Source organism: Choloepus didactylus, chromosome 1 (genome assembly GCF_015220235.1).
Source record: "Choloepus didactylus isolate mChoDid1 chromosome 1, mChoDid1.pri, whole genome shotgun sequence".
NCBI lineage: Eukaryota > Metazoa > Chordata > Mammalia > Pilosa > Megalonychidae > Choloepus > Choloepus didactylus.
The window spans coordinates 144,326,473-144,339,649 of NC_051307.1; the positions used below are offsets into that span (position 1 = coordinate 144,326,473).

Consider the following 13,177-nt stretch of genomic DNA (forward strand, 5'->3'; position numbering starts at 1 on the left):
ACTCAAGGTAAGCAAGCAAAATTGTGGACACCTAAATCCATCTCTGGTTTACTTCACTCCTTGCTGTGTTTCAAGATCTCTGCAATATTAAAAAGTTAACCCCCCAGTCCTGACCATTCTAGTCATAATAAATCCCAATGGCCTCTGTCCCTTAATCTCATAACATTCCCAGGATTTCACATAACTCTGACCAGAAACAGTCATAGGGAAATACTCCCTTGCTGAGGAGGTTCAATTCTGGTATTCAACCAAGTCAGAAGGAACAAGAAGACTTTTACCAGTAACCAGTATTTTTTTTCTGATTAACACCATCGATATTCTTTATTATGACCATTACTACAATATAATTGATTCAGCCAATAGGAAGAGACATAACTTTTAGATTCCTCCCTCAAACGAATCAGACCAGTTCTCCCTCAAACTGTGTGCAAGATTTCTGTGTAGCAAATTCTACATAAAACACCTGTTTGCCCATTTCTTCCTTGGCCTACATATTACCCAACAGTAGTTGATACAGTTTTTATCTGACAGCAGGATGGATTTTACCCCCTTTGGCTAAGTATTCTGTTCCACAAATATTTCCAAGGAGGCGTCACAGCAGAAGGAACCATCACATTCCATCAGAATGACCTCTTACCTCAATTAAATTATCCCAATTGCTTTGATACAGGAAAGTAATTGCAATCCCTTTGTTTGTAAATCTGTGCCTTGGATTAAACATTCATGGTGTCTGTACAATGAAATACACAAAGTACTCCACCTCTAATGAAAGTTTAATCATGATCTGACAGCAGGGGCTTACAGCGAGTTCAGAGCAGCGATTGTGTGGCGCGATCTAGCTGGTCAGCAGTAGGGAAGTACGCTTTATCTGGCCAACTGTGCCAGCCATCTCACGTCTCCACAGTCAGAACTTTCTCTCCCATCTTAATAACTTCCTGCTTTCAATTCTTCACGTTACCCAAACGGATATGGAGTTCTCTGACAAGGAACAAAGTTCCCAAGAGCTGGATTTAGAGGACATAACCAGGAAAATTTCAGTTCTTGAGAAATGGAGGGAAATCTTTAGTTTTCATCGGTAAGAAGTTCTCATTCTCGCGTTTCTCTAGAACCAGAGGGATTTTTGGTGATTAAGTAAGTAACTTTTATGCTCGCTACGTGAGATGTCTCCATTTTAGATTTGCATTTTAAAAGATTCAAGGTATAACTACTTTGTGGAAAGAGGTTCCATAGACAGGGTGCAGTTTGTGGGGTTTGGGGGTTGTAAAGTTTGAATAGCATAATTTACTTGATGTATTCTCTTTCATTTATAGGTTGGGAACCAATAATACAACTCTTCAGGTAATTACCATTCTTAAACCCAATGTGTTTTCCTCTAGTTGCTTCTTCAAACAATCACATTAATGGCATAATCTGCATTTACTCTATGCACATAATGTCACTCAGACAGAGGCATTTAATGTGTGAAAACAAGAAACTAGAAAGCCTGTTGAAGATCTTTTCTTGTACTTTCTTTTTTTATAAAATCCTTTTCCTTCTTTTAAGAACTACTTTTCATCATTAAGAGCACCATATGGTTATTATTTTAGAAAAAAAAGTAATATTAGGGTCTAGGGTTCCTACACTTGTGAAATAACACATGATTCTGAAAACTGTTTCAGTGTCCCTGATGAAAGATAGTTTTGAAAATAGTTCTTATCCTTATTTAGCTTCTGAAAAAATGTTTTTCTCTGCCATTTCCAAAGTATAAGGGAAAGATGACGGTATTCAGATTTTAAAAAGACATATTAAAATCTGTTGTACAATATAAGACAAAAGATGTTTGATTCCTGAAAAGGTTAGAAGGTAATGGACTTTGTATTTCAGTTGTTAATTCAATCACTGAACAAACACTGCACAAAATATTAAGAGTGATTTTTCTGGCACAAGCATATGATGTGATCAAACAATTGAATTATTAATTGAATTATTAATATTATAACACTAAAGCATCTTCAAGTAAATTATGATCAAAAGCGTTATTTGTGCCTAGACTCTCTTAACCATAGCCTAAGTTAGAGCTAGGGAGATAATGCTTCTATTTTACTCCAATACTCCTGGGAGTATTGAAAGGCAATAGCTACCATTTGGGGAGATAGAACATTCAAAAGATAAATCTATCTTTGACAGGGAAAAAAGTAAATAATTGTCAAGTTATACTTTACACAAGGTGGGTAACCCTTTGCCACAAATGTAAAAATGCTCCATTTGATTTACAAAATGTATCTCATTAGTAGTCTGTGACTTGGATGCTGCATTTCAGAGATAAGAGAGCATCTTCACCTCCAGAAATCCAGAAAAACTAAGAAGGCAGGTTCCTTCATGTTTCAGCTACCAACAGGGAAGATTTGTTTCATGACATTCGTATAGAAGTTAAGTAAATTGGAAGAAGAGTTGATAAATTATATTAAAATGCTATAAGAATCAATCAAGAAAAGTAAAAATAGAATTTTTAAAAGAAGGGGTGGATTATTTTTAGGAAGAAAGTTATTATACTCACTTGTTGAGGAACAGGAATCTGAAAGAATTAAAAAGAGGTAACCTGATGGCTTATTGGCCAGTTAACATAAAGACTAGAAAGTTTCATTCATTGTTTATAAAATGTTGTCCTCTCAAAAACAAGAGACAGTGACATTTACATGCTTCTCTAAACACAATTTCAAGTCAAGGTCTTGATAGCATTAATTATGTTGCCATAGTTACATTTAACCTCTCCAAGTCACATAAAACTTACGAGAAGCCCCTTTAACACAGACATCAGTAAGGTCCCTCTCCCCCCTGCTTTATTCCTATTTATCACAATTTTCAGACATCTTTAAAAGTGAGACAACATTTTCTGAAAGCTGATGTTTCTGAGAGAGAAAGGGAGGGAAAAAAGGTCAACTTCAGCTCTGTTTGCTTTGTTTTTTTGGGGGTGGCATTTTACGCAGGGTCATGAAGGCAAACATATATCTGCTGATGAAACTGAAGATGCAACAGGAATATCTCAGCCCAAAGGACAAGGATGTTTGCCATCAAATAGCCTTTGTTCTATTTCCAAGCCCTCTATCATCTCTCCAAAATTGGGCGGCTTTCCTATCTCCTTAGCAATGGCCACGGTAAGTATAGCTTGTCAATTAAACATGAAATGAAACATAATCTCCCCCCAAACAACAAGGCGGGGGAATTTTATCTGCAGTCATGTGAGAGTATTATTGAAGATAAGACTACAGATGGTTGTTACTGGAAAAAGGAGACTATAATTAAAATGACTTATTTATGGTATTTTTCAAGGACACTGGTGATGTTACACTTTTTCCCTCCCAAACTTGGACAGTCTTTCTTTACTCACTTCCTCAGTTGGGCAGTTAAAATTGAGAGGGTGAGTGAAGAAAATTCAAATAATTCACTACGCAAGTGACAGACCCTCTGGGTGGCAGATTGCAGAGTGTTGTAAATGCATAAAACAATGTAGATGTGTAAGGAAGGGCTGAGCATGTGTGTGAGCAGTGGGGAGAGAGCAAATGCTCAGACATCCATGGTAGAGGAGGAGTGGGGGCGACCCGTGCCAGACCCAGTCCTGGGGTGAGGGGTTGACCTCAGGGAGGAAATGTTTTCTGTGCCTGTCAACTAATATGTAGCTCAGAAAAAAATCTCAACATTTGAAGATCCAAATAGACCTGGAAGCTGTCGGTCCCGAGGACCATTTGCTCAGTTCTAGACTCCACCAAGGTTAGGGAGCAGGGCTGAGACAGACACCCAGCCAGGAGGCAAAACTAGGGGCTCCTCACTGGATCCAGCAGGCCAAGGTCAAAGGCAGATGCCTGGGTAAATGCCCCAATGACCAGCTGCCATGGTCAAAAAGACATGATTGGGAAGTGAGGAAGCTGAGGTAGAGATCAAGCCACAGCAAAAGTAACAGCTAGGGTGGGATATCCTTCCAGTTAGATTACCCTCCGATATGATCCATTAAATCATGATGAGACTCAGGGCATCTCCAGACCATTTCCCCACATCTACCCCATCCCCCTAATCCCTACATATTCTAGAACTTCAGGCAGAGACCTGTCCTTGGGGTCCTGAGAACAAGAGCTGGAAGAGGCCACTTCCTTCCTGATGACACGCTGCCTTATACCTGGGTATGTTTGCAGAAACAATCCAGAGCCACCCTAGACACCTGGGCAAAGACCAGCAACATTTGGCCCACAGTCAGCATTGCCGTGTGCATAAACTTGGGCAATTTGGGCACAGCACACAAGGTTCCTGCTAGAGGAAGGCATGAGGATGAAAACTCCTTCTGGGGAAACCACATGAAGTCTCCACATGAAGTCTCCATCTGCTTTTCCAGCACAGCGGCTGCAGTATTTCCAACCCTTAATGCAACCTTTCCTAAAGATCCCCAGGCAGGACAAAGTAACCTTTCCTTAAGATTTCCTAGACACTACAAGCCACCCTGCACTCCCGATTCCTTTTTATCACACATCCCAGGACTCACAGAGTGATTTTTCTCCCCTATTACATTTGTGGTACAAATGTGCTGGGAAGCCTCATTTGCTCTTTCTCATTGTCAAAATCTGTCAGCCTCAATCCACCTTCCTTCTTTTGTTCAAATTCCAGATGTCACAGGAAGACAAGCAGGTGGTCTCATAAGACCCTGCACGTTGCTCCCTGGCTGTGCAGCCCCTAGTGCCTTAACTTGCATCTGATATACCTAGTTAATCGCCTTGCTATTAAGCATGGGATATTTGTGGGAAGGATACACTCCATCCTTCTGCAATACAGACATATAATGCACAATCCTCCTGGAGTCTCCAGCCCTGGAGGCTGGGCTGCTAGATCACACTCTGGTATAGAACCAGAGGAAGTTAGAGCAACCATCTGTATTTTACTTAACAATATACTATTTTTAATGAACAATCTAATAAAAAAGAAGAATTGGCCTCTGCAATGAATTGCTATGGAGAATGTCATTTTAAATTTTATACATATCTAAATAATATCTGAATATCTGAATTTTGGTGTGAAAAGGGGTGAAAATTATGATTCTAGGTTGGCATTTGCCTGTATATGCATAAAGAAATTCCAGAAGTTTTCATAAGACATAACAATGGCTATGTGCAGAGGGAGGGACAAGAGAGATGGGATGGAGTCTTCTCACAGCATACTCTTTTGTGCTCTCTGGATTTTGAATCCTGTGAATGCATTATCTATTTTTAAAAAAGCACAAATAGAAAAGGCATTCAGAGATGTTTCCAAAGTCTTCTAGTGTCTCTCTAGATAGTGGGAGCAAGAACATCTGACTTCTCCCACTTATTTACAAACACCAATGTTATGCAATGGGAAACCTCCCCAGTGACTTGTCCAAGGTAATTCTCTCCCTTTGGAAAAGTCTGGGAGGCAAAAAGAATCAGACCACTGTAGCCTGAAACAGAGTTGATGGAGTGTTAAGGAAGTCCCAGAAGTAGAGGTAATTGATTTTTTTTAAAAATGAATTTGGATTTATTCCCATTATGTGAGCCAGATGATAGTGAGATCTTTAAAATAGCAATAGCATTAATTAAACACACCCTTGGATTTCAAGCTTATGAGCCTTGGGGATTCTGAATGTCTGTTCCAGGGAGGTGGTTTGGAAGCTTGACCAATTCTAATCATTTCAGCAGTACAGCAGCCTGGCAAATTATCAGGGCTATTGAATACTAACACTCACTTGAGAAAGCCTTTTGTTGTCATTCTGCTACTGTTCTCTGTTCCCTTCTCTGTTTGGAGTAGGAACACATGGTATATCCTGACATCGGCACATACTGTCCCTTGCTAGGAATCTGTTGAGAAGGGGGTGGGGAGGATGGAGAGGTAAAGTACCCTATGCACCCTCCCTTTCTCCACTTCTCCTGTTTCTTACCTTTTGTTGCCCCATTCCCAACACCGCAGCCTCCTCCTTTGCCCTAGCCTGACATTTTGTAGTGTGTATAGTATCACGAACTCTGGCCATGGCTGCCGGTTCTCGGTGAGATTGTGGAGAAGCTGAGTGTCCTCTTCTGGGCTCTTCCACCAGCCGCACCCAGGACCCCTCTTTCCCTCTGGTGGCAGTTCCCCATCCTCCACTCCCAGGCCCTTCTCCATGTCCCAGCCTGGGATGCATCCCTGGAGCCTCTTTTTTCAGCAGCCAATAAACAGAACCCTGGTTTATTTGCAATACCACCCAGTCATCCCATATTTTAAATGTAGTACTGGAAGAACAAAATATTTTGAGACTCAAACAAATGAAGCTCTAATAGCAGACAGTGGGTAGCTTTTTGGGAGCAGGAGGCACATGCTGGTGCCCACTGCATAACATCTGGCTCATGGGCTGGGCCTCAAGAGATGTTTACTTAATCAATTTATCAATCCCCTAGAGGGGCATCTCAGTATGGGGTAGTGGATATCTTCTGTGTGCACCTCCAGAGTCACTCCCCACCCCTCTCTGTCCTGCTGTCTGGCCAAGAGGCTGACCTGTAGGGGCTGCATCAATAGGGCTTCCTCTTGAGTTTGATCAATGGGAGCCCTGGAAGGAGACTGACGTAGAAGGGAATGAAGTTGGGGTTGCTTTTGGCTGATGCATCCCTCCCCAAGAAGGTACAGCTCCTCTCCCCAGGACTATCTCCTTCCTGGTTCTGGTAGCCACTTCGTCCCCTTGCCCTTCAGGTCTAGAGGTCATAGTGACTCCTCACGGTTACCAGCCTGGGACACTGCACTAGCCATTGTGGTTTCTCTGTACCCAGCCTACATCTTTTTAAATAGTCCCTCTGTGAAACTTTCCTCACGTTAATTATCCTGACTGGAGACTGCCATCCATTTCCTGTTGGGACCCTGGCTGGTACCAGTTGAAAGGCTTGTATTTGAGTCCTGACACTACCACTTACGAGACATGTCACCCTGAGCGTGCCACTTAATGCTCTGGGCCTCAGGTCCTGTAACTATAAAATGAAAGGGTTGAATTTGATTCTTGATTCAACAAATACTTACAGCAAGCCTACTACGTACCACGCACTGCACCACATGTGGAGAAATCAATGGTGAACATGACAGAGCCAAGGGTCTACAAATCCATTAGAAAGACTAGGAAATAAACGTCTCCTTAGGGCTCATTAATTCCAAAATCTTTTATTCCATAACAATCCAGTAACTTATAAAACAGGGAAAGATTTAGGGAAAGGAGCTTCAAAGAGGATTATTCTCTCCCAATTTGTGATGGGGTTGGGGAAGGATTGGAGATAACTAGACTGAGGCAGGTGGTTACAGTGAAACTCTGAGCCCAGGGACAAGGGACAAGGGAGTCACAGTAAGAAATTAAACCTGTTGGGAAGAATGATCTGGGGCCTCTGTTTTTCAATGTGTTTGTGAAATGTGTGAGTGTGTGTGTGTATGTGTGTGTGTATGTGATCATCATCTTCATTACCATTATCATAACAATTAAATGGAACTTAGCGCCAGGAAAGAGAGAGATTCATTATAAATCTTGGAAAACTAACAATGTGAAAAGAGAAAACTATCAACTGTGCTTGGCTGTGTTAAATAATAATAGTCACTGCAGCCACATTTATTTTTAGAAACATTACCATTTTGTGTCCAGTTATGCAGCACAATAAAACATGCATATCACTAAATATGTGTCAGGTTAATCTCATTATAAATTATATCTGGTATAAAAGTGAATGTTATGTAGGTAAACAGAGTCATCTTTTCACATTGGCCAATGGGGCCTGGCTGACAGGTCTGTTACCCCTCTCTTCCCAGGCCTCCCCGGGGGGCTCATCTGGAGGTTGCTGAAGCTGTCTGAGTCAGAGGAGGCAACAAGCAGCACAGACAGGAGTTCAGTTTGGCTTGCAGAATTTATCTCAATTGAATTCAAATTTTAAGCTATCTTAGTCTCCGCAGTGTTAATCTTTCATATTTGCACAAGGGCTTCTCCTCCCTCAGCCCTGCCAGTCTCCTGTACTTTCCCAGCCATGGCAGGACTTTCTTCCACACAGCACAAGATGTGCCCCTGTAGGCAGGCTGTGTTTTCACAGCGGTCTATAACCCTACATTTGCTCAGCACTTATGGTTCCCAAATCTCTTTTCCGTACTTTGTCTCTTTCAATAATAGCCAGGATGTGGACTGAGCAGGGCTTATCCCATTTCTGGATAAGCAAACAATGTCTTTGAGAGTTTAGGCAATTTGTCCAAGGTCTGGTGGTCAGTAAGAAGCCAAACTGGGCCCCCGAATCCCTTGATTGAAGTGTCCTTCTTTCGTCTGGGCTCTGCAGCCCTGGTGTCAGGGAAATATTTTCTGTTCGTTTTTAGTGCCTCTTCTGGGGATATCCTGGGTTGGTGGCCCTTTTTGGCCATAGCATACCCCAAGCCTATGTTTTCCAGGACACCACTCCTTCTCCTTGTCTGTACCAGGAAAGCTCACTGATTGTACGGATCATTTTTCTCTGAGTGCATTACTGGGCCCTTGCTCATACTCAAATACACCTGCACTTATTTCTCTGCAAAGACAGACTATTCTTTCAAGAGTGGAAGCAGAGAAGGCCAGTGAATAAACTTCAGCCAAGGAACCAGACCCTGGGCTGACATGCTTTGGGGAAGAGCATTCCAGATGCACATTCTCCTGTATCTTCCTTTTTAGAAACCATTAGGGGCTTGCTGTGTCTTCTTGTCACTGGGTGCACAGCTGGGAAGAGGTACTGTGGCTCCATGCTTCCAACTAGGCTCCATGCTCTGTTTGTTCATTCTCGAACTGGCTTGAAGCGTCTGAATATAATATCCATCACCCTCCAAGATTAGGCCCAAGCTGCTCTCCAGCCTCAGCGTACACTCTCCTGCCTGCCCTGGGACCCTCAAACACACAGGCACACACGCAATGCCCCATCACACTGGATTTATCCCCCGTCCCCAGATGCCCTGAGATCTGCTGTGTGTGTGGTAGCAGATCTTTCCTCTGTCAGGCAAGAGACCATTGTGTGGTATATCCCAGAGTGTGAAATCGGTGCCTCTGCTGGAACAAGGGGTGCTTTTAGGGTGCATAATGTAACAAATTAAATAACTGAGTTTCCTGGTGAGAAAGTTATCCCCTTCTCCAGTCTGGCACATAATCCCCCAAATAAAGCAGGGAGAGAAAGCCTTGGTAAGGGCATTATGCCTTCACACTTCTTTAAAACTCCGTATTTCCATTCTTAATCAAATAGAGTGCAGGCTTCTAGGTATATACCCCCAAAGAATTGAAAGCGGGGACTCGAACAGATATCTGTACACTGATCTTCATAACGGCATTATTTACAATTGCCAAGAGGTGGAAGCAACCCAAGTGTTCATCAACAGATGAATGAATAAACAATATGGTATATAGACAATGGAATATTATTCAGCTATGAAAAGTAGTGAAGTTCTGATTCATGAAACAACATAGATTAACCTTGAAGACATCATGTTGAGTGAAATAAGTCAGACACAAAAGGAAAATACTGATGATCTCACTGATATTAAATAATTAGAATAAGCAAATTCATAGAGTCAGAAACTAGAATACAGGTTACCAGGGGCTGGGGTAGGGGCAGAGAATGGGGACTTAATACAGAATTTCTATTTGGGGTGATAGAAAAGTTTTGGTAATGGATGGTGGTGATAGTAGCACAACATGGTGAATGTAATTGACAACACTGAATTATGTATTTGAATGCGGTTGGAAGGGGATATTTCAGTTGTATAGATGTTACCAGAATAAAACTTTTTAAGAAAGCCATAGGACTATACAACACAAACAGTGAACCTTAATGTAAACTATTGACAGTCATTAATAGTATAATTATAATAATATTCTTTCATTGGTTATAACAAAGATACCACACTAATGCAAGGTGTTAACAGGGGGACAGGGTGGGGGGGGCAATAATATAGGGACTCTGTACTATCTGCATGGTTTTATAAACCTACTATTTCTCTAATAAAAAAAATTATTTTAAAAAAAGAGTACAGGGCTCAGTCAGAGCTTTACAGGCAACAGTTTCTAACTGTAACTCAATGACATTGTTTTTTCATTATAATTTTTTATAACTACAGCAATTGATTTTCATTCCAATTAAAGGAAGTGATATAAAATATCCTTTTAAAATAAATATTTTCTAAGTTATGAAAAAAATAGTGGCCCCAACTAATGAAAAATATTAATTAAACATTGACTGTTACACAAATATGACAGAAATCATAAGGATAGGATATGCAGGATTAAAGTTGGCGGGGGGGGCGTGTAATGCAGTAGTGTTCAGGATAATACGAGCAAATCCCAGCTAGCTGGGTGACCTAAGGCAAATATCTTAACCTCTCTGAGCTTCAGCTCCCTTCTCTGAAGAAAGGAGGATAATGACAGCGCCTAACTCATAGAATTAAATTAACATAATGAATGAAAAGCATTGAGCCTAGTGCCTGGCACATAGAAAATGCTCCATCATTGTTAGATGTCATTTACTGGCCTAGTTCAAATGCCACCCTTTCAATGAAGCTGCCTGGGTGTTTTAATCAGAAGCTCTCTCTGCTGCCTCTGTTCTCTCATGGTACTTTGCACTTGTCTTATGGAACGTCCCACCTACTATCTTGCCCATATTTGTGAGATATTAGACTTTTTATGTATCTATATCTGTGCCAGTTTGAATGTATTATGTCCTCCAGAAAAAGCCATATTCTTTGATGCAGTCTTGTGGGGCAGACATTTTGGTGCTGATTAGATTTGCACAGAAATGCGCCCCACCCAACTGTACATGATAACTCTGATAAGATATTTCCATGGAGGCATGGCCCCACCCATTCAGGGTGGGCCTTGATCAGTGGAGCCATATAAACAAGTTGAGGGGCAGAGGGAACTCAGTGCAGCTGTGAGTGACATTTTGAAGAGGAGCTACAGCCAAGAGGGACACTTTGAAGAAAGCACAGGAGCTGCAGATGAGAGACAGTTTGAAGGCAGCCGTTGAAAGCAGACTCTTGCTCCAGAGAAGATAAGAGAGGACAAATACCCCAAGTGCAACTAAGAGTGACATTTTTGAAGAACTGCAGCCTAGAAAGGAATGTCCTAGGAGAAAGCCATTTTGAAACCAGAACTTCAGAGCAGACGACAGCCACGTGCTTTCCCAGCTAACAGAGGTTTTCCGGACACCATTGGTCATCCTCCAGTGAAGGTACCCGATTGCTGATGCGTTACCTTGGACACTTTATGGCCTTCAGACTGTAACTTTGTAACCAAATAAACCCCCTTTTATAAAAGCCAATCCATTTCTGGTGTTTTGCTTTCTGGCAGCATTAGCAAACTAGAACAATATCCCATACAGGGCCCAACACATGCTAGATGATTAATAAGTCTTTGATTATGAATAGATTCACTTTTTTTATGTGTTTGGTTTATAGAGACAAAAAAGATTTTTTTCTAGGAAGCTAAATGATCTCCTCCAATTGCTATGTTCTGTAGAGTAACAGTAAAACCTCAAAGATCCTAGGATAAGAAAACAGAGAATGCTTGTTTAATGCTATTTAAATCTTAACTATATACAGGCTAGAAACACAGGGTCCCATCTGTTCCTCTTTTCTGGAGAGAGAGAGAGAGAAAGACCCACAGCTGGAAGAGGTGGAGATTCCAGAGTCAAGAAGTTAAGGATGAGAGGCAAAGAGACAGAGCAACAGCCCACAGTGGACCCTAAGAAGGAAGAGGGAAGATGGCTGGCAATGCAAGACAAGACACAAGGGACAAAACAAGGATGGGCCCACAAAGTGTGGGGCCAACACACTGAGCCTTCAGAATAAAATATCATCAATGAGTCTGATGTGAATCTTTTGACAGGACTTTTTAAATTAAAATAAAAGATAGAGTAAAGATAGAGTAAAGGTGAATGTATGAAGGGGTAAAGACCCACCTTCATGATTTTACCATTTACTTAAGGCTGGTCTGATGAGGAATATGTCTAGGAAGAGTTGCCTTTTGTGGAATCATTTATTTCTCCTCTTTTCAGGAGCTATGGCAGAGCCTCTTTGGAAATACAGTCCATATCTTCAGCTATGATTGGAAAAAGGCCTATTTCAAGTTCCATGAACCTTTTTCTGACCTGGCTTTTGTTTTGGAAGTGGGAAAGGTAATAGCCAATTGACATTTTTTAAAAAATTCTAATCACATGGTCTCTATCGATATTTACTTCCAGTCCTCATCCATACGAATGTGTTTTCATTACAAGCATATGTAGAAATACATTTATAATTTAAAATTTAACCTTAAGGCATAACAGACTGTTAAAAATTATAACATACTGTCTGGGTTGTGACACATCTCAAACTCCCTTTTTTATCCCCGGCTTTAAATTCTAGTTTTCCTGCCTCTTCTCTGTTAGTCTTAAGCACCCCTGAGGATTTAGAAGGCAGAAGGAGATCTAGGAACTTGGTTCTGGCTTGTTGAAAATCACAATGACTCATGTCATCACTCACCAATCACACCAGTCACCTAAATTTCAAGGACTAGCCAACTAGTTCCTTACCTCCTATAAATCTAAGAGTTTGCTATGAAGCAAGGGCACAGTGGAGAAGGACATACATCCCCAGGCCCCGAGTTGTTCCACCAAGACTGTTAACTTCTGCTGCCATGGTTCACACATCTCACTAGTCCTCCTCCCATTTCAGGGAGGTGTCCGAGCCATTCAGATGGCTGTGCAAGCATTCATCATCAAACACTTACTGTTCAAAAGGAAGGGGAAAGACTGTAACGTTCACAGGTAAGAGGATTGTGAGAAGTACTTGAAAGAGTAACCCATTTCACTAGAACCTTTAGAGGCTAAATAGTCACAGCTGGAAAACTCAGCTGCTTCAGGAAGAGGACCTGCCTCCTAAGACACAATGGCTCTGTTTCTAGCAGAGAAAGACCCGATTTCATGGCTGGGGTGGGCTCTCCTAGAGTCACTCTCAATGTTCAGTTGCAGGAATAATGTTGACAGTTTTCATGCTCCACTGCAGACCACTCTGTTGGGTAAAAAGAAACACCAGGTCTCAGGTGGAGTTGCTTGTCCATATTTGATGGGGAGCCCTAATCTAACACTTCCAGGGAGGAACAAAAGGGATGATCGAAAACATGATAAATGAAGGATCAATCTTCCCACTTAACACAGCTGACAAT

At 41.5% G+C, this 13,177-nt stretch overlaps 1 protein-coding gene across 1 annotated transcript in view; it reads left to right on the top strand.

Moving 5' to 3' along the window:
- Positions 1 to 968: 968 nt before the first annotated feature.
- The window catches only part of MINDY4B (MINDY family member 4B), a 35,287-nt gene continuing 23,078 nt past the window's right edge, over positions 969 to 13,177 (top strand). Inside the window, exons 1-5 of the mRNA XM_037824834.1 lie at positions 969 to 1,075; positions 1,311 to 1,338; positions 2,967 to 3,134; positions 12,030 to 12,149; positions 12,688 to 12,779. Coding sequence (XP_037680762.1) covers positions 969 to 1,075; positions 1,311 to 1,338; positions 2,967 to 3,134; positions 12,030 to 12,149; positions 12,688 to 12,779 — 515 coding nt within the window. The remainder of the gene's footprint in view (positions 1,076 to 1,310; positions 1,339 to 2,966; positions 3,135 to 12,029; positions 12,150 to 12,687; positions 12,780 to 13,177) is intronic.